Source organism: Strongylocentrotus purpuratus, unplaced genomic scaffold (genome assembly GCF_000002235.5).
Source record: "Strongylocentrotus purpuratus isolate Spur 01 unplaced genomic scaffold, Spur_5.0 spur5_scaffold_2, whole genome shotgun sequence".
Classification (NCBI taxonomy): Eukaryota; Metazoa; Echinodermata; class Echinoidea; order Camarodonta; family Strongylocentrotidae; genus Strongylocentrotus; species Strongylocentrotus purpuratus.
This window is the reverse complement of record NW_022145605.1, coordinates 42,313,145-42,337,118: the sequence shown is the minus strand read 5'-3', so window position 1 is coordinate 42,337,118 and position 23,974 is coordinate 42,313,145. Positions and strand designations below refer to the sequence as shown.

General features: G+C 37.2%; 3 protein-coding genes across 4 annotated transcripts; 2 read left to right on the top strand and 1 right to left on the bottom strand.

The window, feature by feature from the left end:
• Positions 1–139: 139 nt before the first annotated feature.
• LOC588405 (mediator of RNA polymerase II transcription subunit 19) lies at positions 140–11,421 on the top strand. Its single transcript, XM_030992495.1, has 6 exons — positions 140–360; positions 5,532–5,651; positions 6,314–6,444; positions 7,433–7,541; positions 8,676–8,788; positions 9,239–11,421. Exons 1-6 carry the CDS (start codon positions 183–185, stop codon positions 9,305–9,307), a joined length of 720 nt encoding a protein of 239 aa, XP_030848355.1. The 5' UTR covers positions 140–182; the 3' UTR covers positions 9,308–11,421.
• A 2,734-nt stretch (positions 11,422–14,155) lies between these two features.
• LOC588383 (serine/threonine-protein phosphatase PGAM5, mitochondrial) lies at positions 14,156–19,096 on the bottom strand. Of its 2 annotated transcripts, none has more exons than XM_788071.4 (5): positions 18,762–19,096; positions 17,855–18,027; positions 17,099–17,316; positions 15,977–16,110; positions 14,156–15,109 (listed from the first exon to the last, which is right to left on the bottom strand). In XM_788071.4, exons 1-5 carry the CDS (start codon positions 18,944–18,946, stop codon positions 14,959–14,961), a joined length of 861 nt encoding a protein of 286 aa, XP_793164.1. In that variant the 5' UTR covers positions 18,947–19,096; the 3' UTR covers positions 14,156–14,958. The 2 variants fall into 2 exon arrangements, with proteins under 2 accessions (XP_793164.1, XP_011673375.1); XM_011675073.2 differs by having other exon boundaries at positions 15,977–16,107.
• Positions 19,097–19,177: 81 nt separating this feature from the next.
• Positions 19,178–22,090, top strand: LOC115918848 (protein HGH1 homolog). The gene is made up of 3 exons (XM_030992493.1): positions 19,178–19,963; positions 20,363–20,553; positions 21,512–22,090. The coding sequence occupies exons 1-3, from the start codon at positions 19,303–19,305 to the stop codon at positions 21,776–21,778; spliced, it is 1,119 nt and encodes a 372-aa protein (XP_030848353.1). The 5' UTR covers positions 19,178–19,302; the 3' UTR covers positions 21,779–22,090.
• The last annotated feature ends 1,884 nt before the right edge of the window (positions 22,091–23,974 follow it).

Here is a 23,974-nt window from a genome sequence, read left to right as displayed (position 1 = left end):
ATAAAGCACGTTTGAATTTTATTTTATTTCGCGGGGGGGGGGGGGGGGCGGTATTCACAGAACTGAAAATACGGATCTTCAGTTCTAATTCGGAGGGGTATGCAACCGGTACCAGCCACAGATCATAATGGCATAGCGCCCTCTCTTGGAAAGTTGTCGATATTATTGACGATGTTGTGAAAATGTCGTTTTTCAAGCGAAGTCCCTCCGATTCCTCTTCAAACTACGGAGGAATACCATCAAAAATGCCAACTCCAATTCGCCAGAGATCTCCAATGCCAACAAAGCAGTTTCTTAGTCCACCTAGTGTTGATCCAGAGCCGTTTTATCTGCTGAAAGACCCACCTATATCGGGACCTGGTAAGCCATAGGAAATAGAAATAGCACTTGATGTAGCCCCACATATACACAATGGCGTTGGTTCAAGTGCAACTTAAAACAGAGTAGAGTAAAGGAGCCCGTTTTCGGCCACTTAAGACAAAATCCTATTTTTAGGACTCTTTACTTCCTATTTATTATCATTTCTTGTTCAAATCATGAAGCAAATATTATCTATATTACTAATACGCAAAATCGCCGCGGGGGGTCCAACACGGGCCAAAACGGTTCCTCAAAAACGTCTTTCCCCGACCCCGCCCGCCTCCGCCGTGGCGCGGGGAGGGCGGCACAATTCCACCAGGCCTGTCTCCCGTAACCCGCGTGCCACGTCGACCCCGCGATCGACGTCCATGCCGTTAAACGCGGTTTCGGGGCGGCCGGGGAGGACGGGCGGACGAGAGCACGGCGGGCGTCGCGGATTGCGAGGGGGCGACGAACCCGCGAGAGCGAGTCGGCAAGGCGTGCACCCGCCCTCTGTCTAATTATCAAAGAGAGACGAAGAGACACACGATGGACGAGAATCCACTCGCGTCAACGGGTGTAGCAAGTCTCATTGTAAAGGCTGCGGCATATCCCGAGTAAGGCCTCTTGCTATAGGATACGCTTTGTAGCATGTAAGAGAAATACACATCAACAGACGACTCACCCGGGTGATGGGATGTAGCCAATATGTACGCTCAACGGGTTGAGCTTACCCGTGTTATGCGTCTTTCTGTAGGATATGCTTTGTAGGCCAGGCGTTCATAGTGTATTACACGCTCTCAGGTCACACACATGCACACACCACAGTCGATTCGAGTCGAGGCGATTGCGACAACTGGCGCAAACCATGGACCTATTTTCACGTAAAATCTTTACTCTGAAAATAATTATACAAATTTTGTGATCTATGCCAACATAATCATAGTCCAAGCTTCTGTTTTATTGGTCTTTTCATGAAAACTACATCGAAATCACAACAAGAATAGCGCAAATAGATTTGTGATAGTACGCCTTCACGTGACAGTTCAGTTGCAAACTGCCTTGAGTCTACAGTGTATTGCCACCGCGGCTGAGCGCTGCTGTCGGGGGTGCTGTCGGAGCTGAGTGTGTGAGCATGGAGTAGCGGTGACCGGAGTAGCCAGGTCTATCCGTGGTGTGAGGAGAGTCTAAACAACACTTTGAAATTGCTATTATTGCCCCGATTTCAATATAGTTTCGTGAATAGATGTATGAAACCTGGGCTTGGATTGTGATTATTCTGGCCATGTATAGTTGTATACTGAATTTCGATAATCATTTTTCAAAGTAAAGTTTTCACAAGAAAATCAGACGGTCGTCATGGTCGTTTAAAAACATGATAATACTTTTAGTATGATACAGTTCTTGCATCAAATCAATTTTTAAAGTATGGGGGGGGGGGGGTCAGGTAACTCAAAGCAATTTGAGTGCAGGCGTGGTGTTTACGGGTACAAAGGGCTGAACCCCCGAAAGCTCGGGGGTTTTGGGCATTTAATTACGGTCAGATGAGCATATTTTTAATACCTTATTTGTGACACTGGCAGGTCGATCACTAATTGGCGTAGGGTCCATAGTAGAGTTGCGTACCAACTACGCTGAGCTGAGAGTATGCTGGCCTACGTTACCATACCCTGAGGAACGCAAAAAAGTACGCAAGATGGACGCAAACAATTTAATATTTTTAACAAAATTCGCGTACTTTCGGCGTAGAAACTTGACGCAGAAAGTACGCCTTTTTTTACGTAACACTACGCTACTAAACTAAACAAACTGCATCTTTAAATGAATTAATGAAAAATTAGCCCAAGAAAAATGAGCCCCCGAAAGATAAAAAAGTAGCCCCCCAAAATTTTCCCAAACTTTGATATAGATCGAGTCCCCGAACAAAAAATCTTTCACTGGATTCTACGCTCACAGTCCCACACACAATCGAGTCAATTTGTGCACAAACTGTCCGATTTTTCGCGTAAAATCTTTACTTTGAAAATAATTGTACACATTTTGTGAACAATGCCAACATAATCATAATCCAAGCCTCTGCATATGTAGTCTTTTCATGAAACTACATTGAAATCACAACATTAATAATGCAAATAAATCGTAATTATCGAGATCCTATCTGACATAGTTTGTTTTACGATGCGCCATTCATGGTCAAACAGCATATATTATAAAAATTCTCTATATAAAGATAATCTAAATTTTTTTTGGATAGCACATAGGCCTCTATCTATCTATTTGGCCCCCTCCCCTAGAATCCCGTGGATTTTCCACGGGTCCTGCTAGTTATTATTTAAACAAAAAAAGAATCCCAGAAAAAAATCACGAATTGCCATGACAATATTCATTTCAATTTTCACTGTTTTGGAGCCCGTTATCGGCCGAGCGTTTCAGTTTACGGCCGCATGTACAAAGTCAATAGGAAGCGCTCGCGCACGCCGTGCGTTTCCGCGCTGATGTACAGCACAAGCGGGCGGAGCAGGTATCCCACGCCGGAGCTCCCTGATGCTCGCCTGGCCGAAGACAGGCACAGCGGTGATCGGAAGTTGGAATCTGAATTAGACAGAGATATCGTGTGTGCGTCGCGGTGTGCGGCTGCATTGATTTAATACATGCGATGACATACTTTTGAGCTTGCGACTAGCACAAAATCGGGCTCTAAATCTGAAAAATACTCGAAATAAAGCTCATTTTATGGTACCCATATTTCTTACAGACACGCGTAAGATACTCGATTTTTCAGATTTGGGTAGCGGGACCGGCGATTACATCGCTAAAATGTGATATTTTAGGATATATTTTCCATTGCAAATGTGGTTCTTCAGTGACACTGGCATGGTATGGTATGTGTGGGATATGTGTTATGCTATTATGCGATGTATTTTAGAGTGATTTTACCTTGCATCCAACCAATCGGCCGAAAACAGGAGCTGGCCGATTACGGGCTCCTTTACTCTAGGCCAAGTTATTTTATTTGTTATTGTTTGATCTTTAGAGATTTATGTCCATAATAAAGCAATAATGAAGTGCAATCCAATCTTTCCAACCATTCAAATAGAAGGATAATAGAAATTAGAGAAATGGATCTGTGATTGAATGTGGTTTGTGTGAAAGTTGAGAATGAAATGTTTTAACCTGGCAAACCTGGCCATGCCAGAGAACTTTAGCTTACATTTAGCGCATGCGCAAAACGATCTCTGCGAATCGCAGTCTCATTTTACGAAATTGGCGCTGACAAGGGACCTTCTTATTGGCTATCGCTGGCCTCCATTTGCTCAATGTTTGTGTGAGGAGCAAGCTTGCGATTTTCCGTTTCATTTGATACCAAAATTATGATATTTCAGTCAAACCCTTTATTTGTTACAACTTTTTCAGCATCCTTAAAAGGTTAAGTATTTCCCTTGATTTAAGTCTTATATAGCTATTTTTAAGTTTGAACAATTCTCATTTTCGTCATATTTATGGTACAAACTGGAATTTTGTTCTGAAATGTTCATTGATTTTTCTACTTTATGTGTGTGCAATTTCATGTGTGCGTCAGTTATGTGTGAAGTGCGTCACCTGTTAAAGCATGACATGTCAAAATCTCTGTGTTGTGACGTAACATTAAGCATTGACATTGCCATTGAACTTAAGTTGCGCTTAAGTAGACCCTCTCTCACTTAAATTCAAAGCCACTCAAGCGGATCGGCCAATGAGAGCGCGTAAACTCACTGTACAGTGCTCAATGCTCAAAGTTCTTTGTGCCATACATGTGAAAGAGTTGAATTTAAAAAAAACAATGGCTGAATCAGCACCAGATGGGACAATTGTTTTTACTTGCACCTTAAGATAGATAGATAGATATGTTTTTTATTAAAAAGATCATCGCAGCCAATGGCTGAATTGCGATTGATTTTACAAGGATACAATACAATTGCAATTCAAATTGAAATAACACAAAATATGACATAAATCACTAATCAAACATATAGACATTTCATAAAAATTCATTGATCAAATTCAAATTTTTCTTAAAAAAAGAAAGAGATGGGGAGAGGTGTAGGGGAGGGAGAGTTGGAGTAATGACAAAGAGAGAGAAGGGGGACGAAAAAGAGAGACGGAAAGAGAGAGAGAGAGAGTTGAAGAGACGAAGAGACAGACAAAGGGTACCTTATCATTATAGATGAGGGAGATGGCAAGAAATATTCAGTAATGCAGAAAATTGAGATAAAAACTGTCAAAATTCATTCACGTAGTTGAATCATGGACTGTGAAATTGTAAAAATACAATTTATATTGGTATTACATTTTATTCAGAAGATTTATAAAGTAAAGAAGAGAGCTGCACTGGAAGCGTTTTGTTTTACATTGGTATTGTTTTGATTGAGATCTTAGAGCATAAGCGCTTTGTTGTCTAAGAGGTAAACATTCTTTAAATTGTGGGTGTTTGGCAAGTGCATTGGCAAAGTCTAAACATAGCTGCTCACGTCTTGCTTTTAATGAACGTAGATTGCACGTTTCCAATGCTGCTTCATAATTTTCATACTGATGTCCTAAAATGATTTTGCAAGCTCTTTTCTGAATACATTCTAAAATATATACATGAGTTTTTGTTAAATTACCATTGAAAACCGGTACCCCATAATCTAAAATCGAACGAATGTATCCTTTATATATAAATAAAAGGTCATCTACAGGCAATCCATACTTCTTAAAGGCAACGAAACATAAACAACTTCCCATTAAACCTTTTTGAGAGATCGGATACATGACTATCCCACTTCAGGTTTGATTGTAAAATTATTTTGAGGACTTTGGCTTGATGAACATAAATTAATTCTGTCGCCAATGAAATTGAAGTTTGTTCTTCACAATTTTTCATAAATGTTATAACCATAGAGAAATACTTGGAGGGATTCAATGTCATATTATTTTTAGCTGACCATTGGTATAGATCAGTGATTTCATTTTGTAGTTTAGACTGAGATGTTACTTTTTGGCTTTCTACAATCGTTAAGTCGTCAACATATTTATAAATTTATGTAAATAGGACAGTCTGCACTTCAGAAGGAGAAGAAGATTATTTTGTGGTTAGAATGTACATGTATAAAGAAGAAGTGTTGCAGCTAACAAAGTTCTATGTTGAATGTATTTTTGTTTTCTCTCATCAGGTTCTGAGGTGACAGGTGAAACCCACATGATCAGCCACTATGGTTTGGAGCACAGCTATAACAAATTCTCCACCAAGAAACTCAAAGAACAGCTCAGTGCATTCTTGCCTCTCTTACCAGGTTAGTTGCTACAAGTCTCTTGGATAGGCAATTACAGGTGTATAGGTCGCTACAAGTCTCTTGGATAGGGAATTACAGGTTTATAGGTTGCTGCGGTAGCAACCCCTGTTCTTAACTTAAGGGGGAAAATTTCTTAAGGGACACTGTTTTCTTAACATCAAGTATTTAAAGAAAGTTGTGTAATATTCTCTATGGAATGAGGTTCATTTAGATGGTCTTGTACGTTTTTGATACCTTTTACGCACATGGAAAGAAAAATACAAAGAGACTTGATGTTACTTATACAGTAGTCTGCATTTTCATTGTATTTTCTTTATAGTGATACAAAGAATGTTTCATTTTAAGTACCGGTGGCTTCACCAGTCATGAAATAGTCTTTGTTTTAGAAATGTTAGGTCTGATAATGGATAGAGAGAGCCTTTATGTTATTAGTTTCATTCAATCCTTCCTGACACAGCTCTGGAATAGGTGAAGTATATTTGCAGGGCTGACTGATTATTTCTGTTCCTTACTCCATTTATCCTTTTCCTTTGAAAGTAGAATGATGTTGAAATTCAATTTCATGATAATCAGATCCGAAAACATTGTCCTCTTCTCTTCTACAATTTTCCTATTGTTCTTGTACTAAAGATGATGTTTTCAACAATTGTATTGTGTTTCAGGGAATATTGACACTGTTAGTTCACAAGACAACAGCAGTCTTCAGTCTGTGATTGAGAAACCTCCAATTACAAAGGAAATCACTACCTTTACTACAGGCATGTTGCAAGGGTTCAAACTGCATCCAGGATCAGTAAGTAAATTAATGCATATTCATTATACTGATGCATATTCATTATACTGATGCATACCAGTATTTATTATACTAATGCATATTCATTATGCTAAAGAAAATTAGCCACCTGTATTCAGTAAACCAATGTTTTACAAAACCTGATTTTTATTCTGTTATAGATATGCAGTCATAGATCCAAGAAATTAAACTAAGAGATGGTAATGTCAGAAAATGTATGCATGCATGGTTGCATGTACGTACATGTATATGGGTTACCTCCTACCACCCAATGTAGAGGAAACATGCCAAACTCTATTATAGATCAGCGTTTTTCACCCGGGGTGCTGCAGGACATCTCTAGTGGTGCTGCCAGGGAAATTAATTAAGCATCTATTTTTGGATCCATCATAAAAATAAACCTCAATTTTGTGAAAACAAAATATTAAAAAACTGCTATGTATTTTCATGAAGAAATAACATTTTGAGTGTCTTTTTTACTTCGCTCGCTTTGTTCGCTTGCAAAATTAAGAAACTGTGATGTGCCTGAATACCCATATAATTAGTCTATGAGGTGTTAGAATATCTCTTTTGAGAGCAAGGTGCCTGAATACGTCTTATATTTGTATATATTGAAATTGCCTCTTTACCACGCTCGTTCATCCCACTCGTTTGAAACATTTAGAAACGGGATGATTTACGTGCGTCCAAAACACTTGATGCATGATGTGAGCCAGAGTGATAGAAAATGAATCTTCTGTAATATGAAAGGTTGCCACGACTCTAAAAAGGCTGATATAGATGAGGTGTGAGGATGGTCGTCACCATTACCCTTCTGTGGCATATATGACATTTTACTCTTTTGTGATTAGATATTGTTATATTCAAAAGCAAAGCACTCAGAGAACAGATTTACAGGGTATCCCATATACTTCTTGACATCATGCTACATGTATACATTACACCTCTCAACTAAAATTTGTATCACTTGTTTTATTTCTCTCTTCAGATTCCTGACCAGTATAAGCTACTTCATCATCAACCTGCTAAGAAACACAAACACAAGAAGCACAAGAGAGATCATCGCATACCGGAACTCAGTGAACCAATGAGCGCAGGTAAAGAGTGCCACATATTCAGGAGTATTAAGAAGAGTACAATCATTATATTGTGCTCTGTCATTTAAGATGATCCATTCATTCCAGGGCTGTGATTCATGAATATGTATACATGATTGATGTACTCTATAATGTGAGATGTATGTGTCCATAGAACTTTGCTTGTTTTGCAAGTGGTCAAGATTTGTGAAAGTAGAATGCTTTAAAAAATGAATCACAACATTGAACTTTTGCCATGCACAAACATTTCTTGCTGTGAAAATAGAATGGTTTACTGACATTTTCGGTTTTACTGTGAGATGATGACATTATTGCATGTGATAGAATTGTAGCAGTTTTGTTTGAAACAAGATTGAAACAGAGCTCAGTATTAATACCCTGGTTAAAACATGAGTTGTATTACAGAATTCTAGAGTCCAATTTTTGTTTTCTTCTTGCAATTGGAAAATCTGCTGCTGTAAAACTGCAATAAAAAGAATTAGACTAGACACATTTTTGTTTCATATGAATGAGAAAGGTGTCAGAGTCAGATGTGTCAAGTGTAGAGGTGGAGAGAGTCTTGGAATGAAATCTAAGAATGGAGTGTAACCTTGGTATCTCATACTTGTTTCTGAATGAAGTGTAACCTTGGTATCTCATACTTGTTTCTGAATGAAGTGTAACCTTGGAATCTCATACTTGTTTCTGAATGAAGTGTAACCTTGGTATCTCATACTTGTTTCTGAATGAAGTGTAACCTTGGTATCTCATACTTGTTTCTGAATGAAGTGTAACCTTGGTATCTCATACTTGTTTCTGAATGAAGTGTAACCTTGGTATCTCATACTTGTTTCTGAATGAAGTGTAACCTTGGAATCTCATACTTGTTTCTGAATGAAGTGTAACCTTGGTATCTCATACTTGTTTCTGAATGAAGTGTAACCTTGGTATCTCATACTTGTTTCTGAATGAAGTGTAACCTTGGTATCTCATACTTGTTTCTGAATGAAGTGTAACCTTGGAATCTCATACTTGTTTCTGAATGAAGTGTAACTTTGGAATCTCATACTTGTTTCTGAATGAAGTGTAACCTTGGAATCTCATACTTGTTTCTGAATGAAGTGTAACCTTGGAATCTTGTTTCTCTTATAATAGGAGCTGAAGCTGGAGGAGACAATGGCCATGAGAAGAAACATAAGAAAACCAAGAAACATGGAGACCAAGATGGAGAGAAGAAAAAGAGAGACAAGAAGAAGAAAAAGAAGAAGGTAAACTTGATTTCATGTTTGTCCTCCTACCTATACTTAGCATATAAAGAAAGTTTGCTTTCTGGGTATGTCTTTGGATATTTACAGCTAAAATCATACTCATAGATTGTTACGAGTTTTACTGATGTGCACTGGACATATTAAAATGGTACTGTTGGTATTAAATGATGTTGCATGTAATCTTCGAGGTGTATGATGTTACTATAGTTGAGAAACACTCAATAGAACACACTCTTTAAAGTTTAAATCTTTTTTTTTGGGGGGGGGAGGGGGATGCTAAGATGTGTTAAAACATGCTTGTATGTTTTTTGTTTAATCTCTCTTTCATGTGCAACCAAGCATATGAAATATACATGATTATTTTATATTTATTAAGAACAAAAAGTGGTATTGTTAGTATTGTAAGTGGAAATCTTTAAATTGCCTGTTTCTCTTCTCACTGTCTCACAGGCTCGTCAAGATCCGATGCACCCTGGCATGCCTGCAACACACGAGGGCAGTGGACCAGGTAGGCCCTAACGACGTCCAACGTATATTAGTAATATGAATGAACGTTATTCAAGCAAAGACTGTAGCAGTTCTCCTGAAACGGATAGTGATATCCAGATGAAACCTTTCTGCAACTTAGCTCCTCTAGGGGGTGAAACCAGCTTTCAAATCCCCATTATGTGTTCTGCATAAATCATTAAATTATGTCTAACACACCAGCAGAGAGAGAGAGAGAGAGAGTGTGTGTGTGTGCAGAGATATCACAAGTAAACTACCTCCCAGTTCAAAGCTGAATGTTTTTTAGCACATTCCTGAATGAATCTGCCCTTATCATGGCTCATCTACATTTTGATACTTTCCAAGCAAGTTGGGGGACTTGTACTTACTTTATCAAGAATAGTACACAGACCCTGGTGCAATTAGATTGAAGGTCACCCTATACCAAAAGATAGATAAGAACAAGTTCCAGTATTTTGAGCACATTTCTAGAAGAGGAGGTGACAACCTGGAGAAGATCATTACCCAAGGTCATGTTGAGGGTCAACAAAAACGTGGTAGACCAAGAGTTTGATGGGCTGACGGAATAAAAGAGATGACTGGCATGAACATCTGCGCAGCTAATCGCTATGCCCAGGATAGAAGTGGTTGGAATGTCATCATCAATAGGGTCACAAAGGGTCAGTGATCATGATTTGTAGGACAACTGGTGCAAGATCATTCTGATGCCGTGCTCAAGAGCACCTATTCCAGAGCTGTGTCAGGAAGGATTGAAGGGCTCCCTCTACTAGGACCATGTTCAACTAAATGTATAAATGAGATTTTAAAATCTCATGGTTTTAAATATCACTATCACACTTTCATACAGTAATTTAGTTGACCATTATATATGGTACTCAAGTATTTCAAATGAAACAAAAAGGGCTGACTGTATTTCTGATGACTTGAAATGGCATACATTTTCATCATACCAATTTGCTGTAGCATGATCTTATTCAAAGTCATGTAAATCACACAATAGAAATGCAATATTGTCAAATTGTTGAATTATTAAGCATGCTATTCATGTCATTTGTTTCAATATTCAGATTAAGAATGGGCTGGAAATAGAGGAATGAAAAATGTATAATAAATAACTTTTATTTATTGGGGAAAGTAATTTTGAAATATAGCCAATTTGTTTTTTCTCTACAGCTAGAATACTAATTAAACAAATCTGAGTACTGGTAGATCTAATGAAAGAGGAAAAGGATCATCCTGAACCAAACACAAGAATGCAGACACTACATGTTCCTGTGTTGGGTTGGATGATACCCGCTCTTTCATTGTTTTTAACTCAACTTTTTTACTCTGGAACTCTACGGTTTGTTTGATACCGTAAGTATTCTAGCATTTCAAACACCTAATCATTGACAACATGATTCACTAATTTAGCCTTGATCAGGCCTTTTGAATCAGCTTTTGTAAATTAATGTTTGCATTTAGAAAATGAAGAAATAAAAGAGCAGGAGAGAAAAGGAGAGAGAGCATTTTATTATAAATATTACAGGTAATTAATTCTGAATTTTGGAATCATGATGCTGATTTTAGCTGTTGAGTTTCAAAGAACTTTGAAGTTGTTTTATTTCTTTTGATATCATCATGTGTCCAGCAGAAGTTCACCAACATAGATTTGATCAAGTTTTACCATTTATATTATTGGTGTTGAAAAGATAAAGAAATATTAAGAGAAGACTATTAAGTGCCAATGTAGATGTAGATTGTGTATGGTGTATGTTTTGAATGTGTTGTTTGGATTAATCAAAGGAGACGAAAACTTGAAATAGTTCAGTTTCCATGCATCCAATCATTCTCTTCTGCTATTAAAGCACATGATAATTTCAACGACAAAACACCAAGCAGAGTGATGGTATAGACAAGAATTTATGTTACATGTATTGTATATTTTAATTTCTCTAATACATGTAGTTGCATGCTGGTAACAAGTGTTCTAAATGAGAAAAAATCTTGCAGAGCAGTGACTCTTGTTTATGTAAATGTATGAATAGATGCATGTTTTTATTATTTTAAATGGTATGAAGATGTCTCATTCTTATTAATACAAATGTAAAAGAAAGAAAAAAATAAGAAAATTATTTAAAATGAAAGTCTGTCTGTGTTACGCAGTTTATTCTTGTCCGTGTTGTTTGATAGCATACATATTGTCTTCATTGAACGTATCATAGCTGAATGTGTTATACCATAGACCTATTACAGATGGACATTCAACATGATTCTTTCTTTGATCCAATGATAGTCACTGCCTTCTGATTATGTGCATCTTAATGATAAAATTCATCTGTTTTAACAATAACGACTGCGTAAGCATTTTCGGTCATTGACAAAGGAGCAGTTTCCCTCTCTTGGGTTTTGTTTGGATGGTGTGCTCTGTAAGAGTGTGTCTTAAATAAAAGCATCCCCAATAGGGAGCAGCAAAGTTGAAAAGCAGACGATTTTGGTGAAATGAAATGTATTATTACTGATTCGCAAACTTTCGCACACACCTATGACCTTATAAAACAATTAGAAGGCCATGATCTGTATCAGCCCTGTGCGTTGTAGCTCTGGAATATTATGAGGAAATAGGGGGAAACAGGATTTTAAATCACAACCAAAAAATCAAAAAATAAGCTCCATCTGTTAATATCAACATGTTTTTCAAAAAAATACATGTACAGTACACGGAACAACAATTTTGGATTATAAGCCAGATCTGCACATCTATTTTCCATGACTTAGGCGAGTTATTATCTTCTGCGCAGGTAGATTAACATGTGTAAAATCACTATCTTGATTCTGTCCCGGCTTCTTGGCAGTGACCATCATGAGATCAAAGTGAAGAAACATGTAGGGAATGTTATTGAGACGACATTGACAGAGACGATCACAATGAATTCGTTAAGAAAACGATGAATGTCCATCCGTAATAAGTCCATGGTTATACCATTGGTCCTACTTCCTGTTGATTCAGAGAGCCCTATATTGAGGGTTCAGTGCCTCAAAGACGCAACTCCATGTTTTGTCAAAATGAGTATTTGATATCAAAATGTTCAGAAAAATGTGGGTTTTTCCAGGAAAGACAAAGAAACCCAATTGAAGTCAATGGCTAGTAAACATAGACTTAACTCCTTAAGACCCAAGTGGGTCTTTAATCTTTAAACCTCTTTTTCTCAAAATGGCAAAAATGGAGTTACGTCTTTGTGTCACTGACCTCTCGATATGTATCACTAATCCCACCACCAAGATCCAAAGTACACAAATGAATTGCCACAAGCAGGCAAAGATTATTTTTCAGATGTTTTTTTTATTGGTCACATAATCATAAATATACTCTGAAGTAAAAATTATTTTGTTGGCCTGTAATGTATTGTAGATGATGTAAAGCACATTCTCATCTAACATTTAGCTTTGCTCAGCTGGTTTCAACGATATTCACACCCGTAGCATCGAGGCCTATGTATGCATAATAAAAGAAGTTAAGGCAAATGACTACGTAAAGAAATAGCTCATTTGTACAAGTTGACTGATTAGATATTACACAAGGGTTCATCTACCATAAACCAAAATATCAAGTTAGCAACCACATCTTTTTGTTTTTTAATTCCTGAAATACAGAAATTTCTTCCATATTACTATTTGCTGACACCTTTCACAATACATGCAGACCTTAACACAGCTAAGTATAAAACTGAGTTTTGCTACACATTCATAATACAAGTGAATACATCTCACATTTAAAATAACAGTTTGTCCATCCGTTATGATTAGGTTGCCAGCACTATATAAACATGCTTTCTCATAAGCCTTGTCACTCATCTTCTGGTTGATTTCTAAGTAGTAAGAGACATCCAAGGCTCAATTTATTAATAGAATAATATTAAATGTCAAGGAACTTTCAAAGTTTACAATCAAACAAACACACAAAGTCAATACGGCAACATTATTCTTTAACACATTACATGTAACAGCTTTTGCCTACTCCCAAATATATATATATATATATATTCTCTTACAGATTTGATATTATGACACATCAATATTATAAAGTGTTGAGAATACATGCAGTGAATCTATAACAACATCCTGATCGTACTATGAGACATGTAGTATTCTGGGAACTGTTAGTATCTTAAATACTTATTGGCTAGGTGCCCCAGTATTCTTATCAGGAAAATGGTGCATGCATCCCATTTTTGTAGTACATGTATGCATGCATTAGTCTAAATCTTTTGAATAACCTTAAAGTTGATACATGCAAGCCAATCTTATAAGCAGCATCTAACATTTAAGTCAGCATTTAGGTTAATAGCGACAACAAAATATGCATAGGATCAATAGGAAACAAGTCAATGCAAAGCGTAGCATCCCCATGTAGGGTACAAATGGCCTGTATACGTCAGAACAAGTTACCTCCATTGGACTATACTATAATATTACTAGGCAAGGAAGTTAACCACATTTTTACAAATATAATTAGGTGTTTTTGCATATTTAATGAGCTACGACCTTTCACCTACATACTCGGAAATTGAACTTAGGCTGTACATGTATTTTGATACCATGTACCTTCATATTAAATTTCATTAAAATTCGTCAAACATTACCTAAGTTATTGAATGCAAACCAAATTCGCATATTTAATGAGCTATGACCTTTGACCTACATACCCTATGCCGAAATCAAACTTAGCCTGTATTTTGATATCATGTACCTTCATATCAAATTTAAAGGCACACTGCCATACTTGTAGCTACTTGCTCCCTCTATATAAAAAACTGATCCATGATCCTCTTTTTCTTATGTTAAATGAGAGCTGAGTTAATGAGATAGCCACCTGTCACAGTGACCTCGATGGCTCTTCTGGCCCAGTAGTGGTGACGGTCTTTAATTAAAATCCGTCAAACATTACTGAAGTTATCGATTGGAAACCAAATTTGTTACGAAAGGACGGAAGAAAGCATTGTTCTTACACGTTGAAGAAAGCTATACAAAATTTTAGGGATTATTAGATGTACTGTAATTACTTATATACCTACATGGCATTGATAACTTGAAGTGAACAAATTCTTGACAATACAAAGAGATGAATGCACATGTGTCGAGATATGGAGCACAATACTATCCAGTACTCTTGTTCATTTAAAAGCACAATTGGCATACTTCATAAAGTTCAGTGTCACAATATAGGCAGGTTTGGTATTTGATAAGCATCAAGCTTATGCAAGTATTTTGGCTAATTTCTTTTGACATACAACTTTTTAAATGAGGTAATTCAATGCCAGGCGTCTACTAATGGGTATCATTCATGGCGTTCAGTGAGTTTATCTTAAATCTGCCAAAGACTTCAGGTAGTTTTTTTGTTTTAATTCACACAAAAAAAGTATACACTTACTATTTGTACATGTAATCTGGTACGGCATAGTCTCCCTATCAACTAAGCATACAAAAGTAATGCTTTACAATATAGAACACACAAATGAATTGCTATTATTTCAATAGTTTCTCATGATCTTGGCATGTCATCTAACATTCAAAAGGGCATAAACCTATGTTTACAGAATTAAAATTCTTCTGGCTCTGAACAAACGATATGGAATACCACCCGAATGAAGATCCTAAGGTATCTGACCTGGCAGTGATGAGTATTATGAAACGGAGACCTTGTTAGCAGGCATGAATCCTGCATCACCTAAAGCTCTTAGTGAGACTCGTCCACTGGGGCGTATTGAAACCCAAGTTATACTGCCATGATATAAACTCATACGAAGCCATGCCTCGGGTGGAAACTGCATAGCTCTGTGATGGAAGAAATAATAAAAAAAAGAGTTTGTTACTATCATTAATCATTTCTACAAATTACAGATATTTAGTCTTTTGATAAAAAAGCACCTGAAATATAATGTCGGTATGTATATTAAATAATATGAGATAATCTATTACATATCGACCATAAAACATAGATCTGTGCTGTGTAAAATACATTTATCTATCAATACAAATCTATATTTGTTGCATACATGTATATATTCCAATGCATTGTTTTTTTATGTGATATTTTAAACTGTAAGAATTATTTCTCAAAGAATGTTAATCCTATCCTAGGATATCATAGGATTACAGTGCAAAATGGATTTAAGATTAATTTAAGGGTTAATTTGTATTTGTATATACTGCTGAATCCTAGGTTTAAGTTAGATGTTCAACCTGTACTACAAAATTGGATCCATTGCAAGAATGAACAGAAAGCCAAAATCAATCAATGTAAGCGGAGGCTAAAGGAGCAAAGCGTCAATAAATTAATTGGCTTCTAGTCTAGACAAAAGAGCTAGTACGGACTCTTGTCTTATTCTGGCTAGCATTGCTATAGCCCATTGTCATTAAATGGCTGGATTTACATCTACTTTCCCAAAGCCAAACACAGCCCATTAATTTTTAACACACTTTCTTTCTTTAGCTTCTGCTTGTATTGACTGATTTGAGTTTTCTATTCAGTCTTGCGATTTACTAGGACGAGAGCAAGAAGAAGAGCTCTAGGATGTCAGATTTAAGTCTGCTTGTTTTGCTGCAATTCAACCAGTGTTAAGAATGAAATATGAAGCATTCAGGTCATAAAAATCTGTGAACACACATGGAGTCACTCACAAGTAGGTACACTCTTCTTACCTGCATACAAAGTATCTGATGACATTAGCATGACATACAATGACCTCAAAGCTATTCTCGGTTTGAGCAGGGTCAGCTCTGTGAAAGTATTTCCTAAAAGCAGCCTCAATACGAGCTCCATCCTCATAGAACTGCTAGAGAAGGCCAAGATGAGGGGTCAGAAAGATGCAAGGGAGTGTTAAAGGAGAACAGAGCAGACAGATAGAAAAGTGTTAGCAACACAAGAACATCCTAAAAGATATCATAAGCTACTAACCTAGAAGGAACCTTCCTTTCCCCCTCTCTCTCTCTCACTCTCTCTCTCTCTCTCTCTCTCCCCTCTCTCTCTCTCACTCTCTCTCTCTCTCTCTCCCCTCTCTCTCTCCTCTCTCTCTCCCCTCTCTCTCTCTCTCTCTCTCTCTCTCTCTCTCTCTCTCTCTCTCTCCCTCCCTCTCTCTCTCTCTTATATGCAAACATAAGAGGGATACATTACATAAACATGTACAACAAACATCTCAAACATAAAAGTAATGTTGTAATACAAGGGAATGAAAGATTTAAACAAGGACAAGTTTCACAACAGATTTTTTACCCCAAAAGATTACATATACCGTACATCAAATGGTCACAATGTATGTTGTGAAGTTATGATGGAGATTTACAGAAATGAAATGAGCAGGAAAAACAGATTAGAAAGAGAAGAAAAATCTTTAAAAGAACATCTCTGTGTTACAAAAATCCTCATTTCAAAGCTGAACAGTTTAGAACCATTGGTAGATTAATTCTTGCTTCATAGTCGCCTCATCCAGTCAAACATGTACCTGTACATGAGGCAATTAAAGCTTGCTTAAAAATCATTAGTTTGGAGTTCTCTTTGACAATCAACTTCCATGAAGTAGGTACTAATGGAGCCTAAAATAAACATGTTGATAGAGTCTCTGTTTCAGTATGGATAAATCTCCTTGAACTCTCCTTCTTCACTTTCCCACTCTTTCTTGTCTTCTGCCTCTTAACTTTTAATTCAATAATCACACTAGAAGTTTTCTCATCAAATCTATCCCACCTCTATTCACGTTTCTTGAGTGGAATTTGTAATGATGCAAGGACAAGTAAAATTGAGGGAAGATACAGTCACGATCTTACCTTTACTTCAGGTTTCCAATGACCTACTGGTGGTTCAGGAGGGATAGGAGCACCTTCTCTCAGGAGTTCACAGTATGTTTCACGAGGTATATCCGGTATCTGTGCACTGATGATGTCTGCAGTCTCTATAGCTCTAGCCATAGTGGAGTTAATGATGGTGGTGTAGGGATGGTTCAGTGCCTTCAGACGCTGTCCTGTCATTGCAGCTTGTTCCCTACCTGAAACATTTAATAATATTTATCCTGAAAGAATCGGATGTAAATTGCACCATCAAAAAAAAAATCCCACAAAATTTGGCATGTATGTACATTTAAGATCTTTGGAATCTGCAAAATGTCAGAGCTAACTATTTGAATTTCAAGAGACACACAACCTGGATACTTGAATCAATCAACATCAAAAAGTTTGGTCTTTTATACTGTTGAATACAATTGTTTACAGATGTGTATTATAAAGATCACACTCCTCCCCTACTATGAGCCACATTAACGATTCCCTCTACAGACTGTTACATGAACATGCCACTCTCCTTCTCTAAACCTAAGCTAAGTTAGGCTGAATGCTTGTTCAGATATGAAACAGTAAACTGCGCAAAAAAGCAGTTGCATTTTTTTCCCAGTGAAAATGAATGACAACTGCAGGCAAAAAGGTCTCTGTGTTATAAGATACTATGAAGCGAATCACACACACTTCAGTTTTGTGGCATCATATCTGAACAAACCTTATACGCTTAACTTAGTAAGAAGAAGTACCTACCAAGTGCAGTTAGTATCCTCTCATCATCAGTGATTCCGTCTGTATTATACTGCCCATGTCTGATGAGGATTAGATGCCTGGTTGCTGTAGGTTTCACTCCGGTAAGTTTGGTAGTTGGATCCTTAGAGTCGACCTCAGTCCTAGATGGATTTATCAAGCTTTCTGGATCTCTCCTGGCATAAAGGACGTTTCATAAAGAAATGGTAAATCAAGGTACATGTAATCATTAATCAAAGATACAGATTCTAGAAATATTTCAAATTCAAATAAGCCAAATCTTTCAAAGGATAAATGTAGGGAAATGAAATGAATAATATACTCATTTAACATTTTGTAAAAGTATTATCGTTATCTAGAATCTAGTAAGGCTGATGATTTGGTAGCTCAACATTTGGAAAAACTGAATTTCAATGAAGAAAACTTCACAATGCCAAATATTCATTTAATGTGAAACTGACTTGAGATCTATAGAACTTTATATTTCTGTACATAGTGTGTAGGTAAATTTTTATCTACTTATTTGTTGTGCTGATTGCATGAAGAGTCAGGTGGGTTAAGACGTCAACTACTGAATATTGACCATTATTTCTTAAAGCCATAAATAAAGGGGAGGGGCTTTGTTTAGATGCCTTAATGCCCCTATTCATTCATTACTCCTAAATCTTCTTTATAAATATCCTAATGACAAATAGATAAATAGGCCTACCAGTACCAGTACTAAGTTCCTGAATCTTGCCTTTTCTTGGATCTCTTTTTCACTAAAAAGTTTTAAAAATGAATTAAGAAATAACAAGTCTAATTAGATTTTCTATCTCTAGATACCTATCTTTTATCCCCCCCCCCCTTTTTTTTTTGTGAGGGGTGGGGGGAGCAGGAGCTAGGAACGATTCAAGAACTGAAGACTCACTTATCCCAGTTTGTATCCCATCTCACACTGGGGTTGTGGTTGGTAGTCCACGCCGCCAGAGCTGTGGGGAGGAATCCATCGCGCTCTCGGCGAGAATATCCAACTGCAGCTGCTCCAAACGCAACCCCGCCTGAAATGCCGAATATGAGCTTAACAGCTCTAAAACCGTGATTAAATGCTGGCATTACTCAAATGCAGTACACAAAGTGATTCAAATAATTCTTCACACACAGTAATGGGTAACAAAATCAGTCACAAAGAAGTATTTTCCACTTGAATCATTGCAGTTACGCTACCGGAAACGAAATGCTAATAAAAGATAAGACTAACTTTTGCAGTCGTTTTTGTACAACTCGGCGTGCTTTGAACTTATACGCTCGTTCAGTGAATTGTCGATTAAGATAAAACTCCTGTCAAAAATCTAAGAAATAATCCTTATCTTACACACATGTGACTAAAGGTATACGTGTGACTAGACTGCTCACATGCAAGAAATTTGTTGTTTCTCTCACATTTATGACATACAATATTAACATCCACGATGGCAGATGCATCAGTAATAGAAGAATTGATTCAATTCCTATCGGTGACAACCAGACCGGACATCAGGAACACCGCACTAGTACATGTGGAAGGGACGACTGCCACTAGAGTCGGGCGGCTTGCCATCGGGAAACAGCTCTTGCCTGTAGCCGAAACTCTGGGGGAGCTCGTCCGTTCGGAAGGGATAGACGAGTCACACAAAAAGCAGGCTTATCACATTGTCGTCAATTTATCATCTGAGGACAGCTATGCGGAGAAACTTGCCCTTGAATTGTCGTACATTTCTTATTTGCTGCAGACAATTGTTGACCCTTCGAGTCCATTTGCCAGGCAGGCATGCATGATTCTGAATAACTTAACTCGAAACAAGGCTGGAGCAGCAAGAGTTTTGACAATCCTTGAGCATGAGGAGAACCATGTTGGAATGAACAAACTGGTTGAATCATTTTGTATAGAAGGTTACAACAAGAAGAGTTCTAGTCTGGACTTTGTTGGACCCTTATTATCTAACTTGACGCAGTTGAATGAAGCGAGGGAGTTTATCTTGGACAGAGAGCGCTGTGTAGTTCAGAGACTGATTCCATTCACTCAGTATAGATTATCAATGGTCAGAAGGAGAGGAGTGGTCACAGTATTGAGGAATTGCTGCTTTGATACTGGTAAGATCTTAGCTTTAGAAAATTGTATCACATTATTGCCATGATTAGAGGATTAATTAAAAGTTTATATGAATGAAAGGAAAAAGCCAACTTCATTAGGTTTCAATTAAACCACTGTAGGTCTTTATCACATTCACAAGTCATCCCTTTGTGTTTTAGTTTTAAATTACCCCAATAATTACAACTTGTTGCTAAAGATGTCAGTTACATATATACAGTGTATTTTCATTTACAAGCTGAGGTGTGCTGAGATATTATAGAGTATCATGGTTCATACTTCTACTTCTAAATGTACATGTATTTATACTTCATCAAATAAGTATGAATTGTTATTATTCTATCTTCAAAGCTTCAGGTTGTACTTAATCCCATGATCTCTTTGACCTTTCACCCCATCAGCATGTCATGAATGGTTGCTAGGAGACCATGTGGATATCTTGCCTCATCTGTTGCTTCCATTGGCTGGTCCTGAGGAGCTGAGTGAGGAGGACATGGAAGGGTTACCAGATGACCTTCAATATCTTGAGGAGAGTAAGAAGAGAGAGGATGATCCTGATATACGTGTCATGCTCCTGGAAGCTATCTATCAAGTAAGCACTCCTTTAACTCAAGTTGTATTTTTTTTCAATTAAAATAATGTTTACTACTCCGAAAATGCAAACAAACTTGATATTTATTTTGTTTAAGAGTTCCCAAATATTATTAAACTAAAAAAATATTTAAGTGTGCATACCCCTTAAAAGGATCCCGCCCCCCCCCCCCCAAAAAAAAGTATTTGGTGTATACATGTGTCCCCTTACTTCCTAGTGCAGTTTTGCTATGCCTAAAAAGTAATCATTGAGGATTTGTTTTCTTCAGTCAATGAATAACAATTGATCCATTGTTGTAGATCTTATAAACCAAATATTGTAGTCTAATTAAAGTTTAAACCTTATTTTATAAGAAGTACGTTTGAATCAAAGCATATTGTTAGTGAGGAAGCTTGATGTTCTATCAATGTCCTTGAAACAGGGAACACGTATTCTCATGAGGATTATGATACCTTTCAATCAAAGACATGGCATCATTTCCAATCATTGGGATATGACTCAGAATATTGTATCACTCAGTTGCTCCTATGTACACATTACACAAGAAATTAGGAATTAATTTAGGCTTTTGCTTTCGATTATGTCACTTCTATTATTTCTTCACTCCTGGGCCTTGTACAATATATTAGTCTTGGAAATAGTTGGAATTTACATCTAGTATTGATTATGCTTATTAAAGCTATCAAAGAGATTGTCACAAAATTATGTATTGAAGTTAACTTGATATTCATTGGCTAATAGAATAGCAAGCACTGAGTCCAATGACCGAGGTAAGCTGTAAAAGCGCTTAGAGATATTTGTATTAAGCGCTATATAAGCGGAATATTATTATTATTATTATTATTATTATGTGTGGACACACATATACAATATGTTGAAACTCAGGAGTAGTCATAGAGTCCCTTCATTATGAAAAACATATGTGATATACTCGATGACTTTTCTTTCTCTTTTCCAGCTTTGTTCCACCAAGGAAGGTCGGCGTATAGTAAAGGAGAAAAGAACGTATGTTATCCTGAGGGAGTACTATAATTGGGAGAGGGATGCTACAGTGAAGAGTCTATGTGGTAAGGTCATTGAGGTTCTCATCATGGAGGAACCACAGCCAGGAATGGAGAACATGAGGGAGGTAGAGATACCAGAGGAGGTCAAAGCTCAGCTAGATAAGATGAAAGAGATGGAGAGGCAGGAGATAGAGGAACAGGAGGGGCAGGAGAAGGACTAGAATGGAGAACCTGAGGGAGGTCGAGATACCAGAGGAGGTCAAAGCTCAGCTAGATCGGATAAAAGAGATAGAGGGTCAAGAGGGTCTGGAGGGGCCGGAGAAGGACTAGAGGAGGTCAAAGCAGAGCTAGATCAGATAAAAGAGATGGAGGGTCGGGAGGGGCAGGAGAAGGACTAGAATGGAATATGATGAAATCAAGACACACTAGTCATTAGGTGGTGGTGGTGGTGGTTATTTTTTGCCTGACTGCTAAGAAAGCAGAAATGCTTGTTAGTAAGCAACCAGACGGCCGATGGCTTTAGGTCCTCTCCGAGGGACCTGGTAATGAGGATTAATGCCTTACCAAAGGGCACTAGCGCATCAACTTGGTTTCGAACCCTGGTTACCGGATTACGAGACCACTGCTCTACCGACTGAGCTATCGCGCCTCCGAGAGAAGGAGGAGCAGGAGGACTACCATTACAATCTACCGGTATTTAATTTAAATAAAGGTTGATTATTAGGAGCTCAAGACGCAACAGATACTGTAGGATGACAGATGGAAGAGCAGGAATAAGATGAAAATTAAATTCATACATTGTGTGTTGTATATAAATGGTCAATGAGAGGTAAAGGAAGGTTGAGATGGATTAAGATGAGATTAAGAAACAGATTGATCTGAAGACAGAAAAAGAAACGGAAAGAAAGAGTAAGAGTTTCAGCTGAATCACATTCAGGGGGGGGGGGCAAAGTCTGATCATATGAGAGAGAGAGACAGACAGGAAGTAAAGATGAGGATAATGAGATAGGAAAGATGTAGATAAAGAAGAAAAAAAGAGAAGTCTGAGATGAATTATCTGTAGAAAATCAGTTGTTATACTTGGAACATTACAGGATCATATGGAATGATATATACTATAGACAGAACAGCTTTATACCTCATCTAGTTATTTGTATTTCTATTGAAGATATCTTTATGTGGATTCAAATGACTGACATGGAGCCTAAGAACAACCATTACAACCACTGAGGGAAGTCTAATCTGTCAAGATGAACTGCAAAATAATAAACTTCAAATACTTGTCTTGTAAGAAGGAGTTTAATATAGGACCTTATGATAAGGCTCATCTGAACAATATACTTTTGTATCATTTAACATGTAATGTGTACCTTTCATAGTAAAACCTGTATATAAAGACCACTCAAGGGTTGCAAGAAATGTGGTCTTATAGGCAGGTGGTCTTTATGTACAGGTTCCTTTAGTACAGGTTTTCATGAGAAACGATTGTCAAGGGAAATGGAAAATGTGGTCTTTATATACAGGTGGTCACTAAAGCAGGTTTCACTCTACAAGTTTCCATTTGTGAGTTTTTTTCATGATTGCAAAGGACCGGTAATGATGCCATGTCATGATTAATAGCATCTCAATCCACTGCAGTTTGATTCTAATGAGAGAAAAAGAAGATTACTGAACTTTCTTGAATTTGTTTTTTATATTATTTACCCCCAAAGTATAGTACAGGTGTATATCCTTGCAACTAATTCTTACCTCCCAATAATTGTTAAAATACATGACAAATTATTTGATATTTAAGTAAGATTTTACCAGAACATTTGTTTTGTTAGTGCAGATTTACAATAGTAAACAAATATACCATGCACTGAGAGGCTCTAGTTGAAATTATGGATCGAGGTGGCAGGAAATAGTGCCATATTGTTGTTGTAATTAATTATTTTCATGTATCAGGCATAAATGTTCATTTCTATTCCGCCCTTTTCCTTCTTTTCTAAGCGCATAGGGACTTTCTTTGTGTTAGTGATATGCGCTATACAAATAACGTTCATTATTATTATTATTTCTGTCGCACAGGAATCCATAATTTTAACTACCGGTAATGGCTTGAAATAGTGCATGATATTTTTGTTTTATATTTTTCAAACCAACCGTCATGAAAATAATAATAATAATAATAATCATGTGAACTGTCACTGAAGTAGTGTAGAGTGCAGTGAGAGCAGCGCAGATGACAGTACCGCCACTGCGACCGATAGCACATTGATCTTGATCGATCGCATATGACGTCATCCATGGTATAGTGCACTATACCATGGATGATGTCACGGATACATCATAGCAATGTTATGTTTGGTCACATGATGCTACAGTATGTTGACCAATCACTGAACAGGAATTCATTGATCAAAAATATCATATTT

What these genes read in the sequence shown, in the direction of transcription:
- LOC115918848 (XM_030992493.1), top strand. Translation starts at nt 19,303, where the DNA reads ATGGCAGATGCATCAGTAATAGAAGAATTGATTCAATTCCTATCGGTG. An exon ending in GAATTGCTGCTTTGATACTG is followed by an intron (nt 19,964 to 20,362) that starts GTAAGATCTTAG and finishes TCACCCCATCAG; the next exon opens with CATGTCATGAATGGTTGCTA. An exon ending in TCCTGGAAGCTATCTATCAA is followed by an intron (nt 20,554 to 21,511) that starts GTAAGCACTCCT and finishes TCTCTTTTCCAG; the next exon opens with CTTTGTTCCACCAAGGAAGG.
- LOC588383 (XM_788071.4), bottom strand. Translation starts at nt 18,946, where the DNA reads ATGCCAGCATTTAATCACGGTTTTAGAGCTGTTAAGCTCATATTCGGC. An exon ending in ATTGGAAACCTGAAGTAAAG is followed by an intron (nt 16,111 to 17,098) that starts GTAAGATCGTGA and finishes GGCCTTCTCTAG; the next exon opens with CAGTTCTATGAGGATGGAGC. An exon ending in ATCAGATACTTTGTATGCAG is followed by an intron (nt 15,110 to 15,976) that starts GTAAGAAGAGTG and finishes CTTCCATCACAG; the next exon opens with AGCTATGCAGTTTCCACCCG.
- LOC588405 (XM_030992495.1), top strand. Translation starts at nt 183, where the DNA reads ATGTCGTTTTTCAAGCGAAGTCCCTCCGATTCCTCTTCAAACTACGGA. An exon ending in ATTCTTGCCTCTCTTACCAG is followed by an intron (nt 5,652 to 6,313) that starts GTTAGTTGCTAC and finishes ATTGTGTTTCAG; the next exon opens with GGAATATTGACACTGTTAGT. An exon ending in TCAAACTGCATCCAGGATCA is followed by an intron (nt 6,445 to 7,432) that starts GTAAGTAAATTA and finishes TTCTCTCTTCAG; the next exon opens with ATTCCTGACCAGTATAAGCT.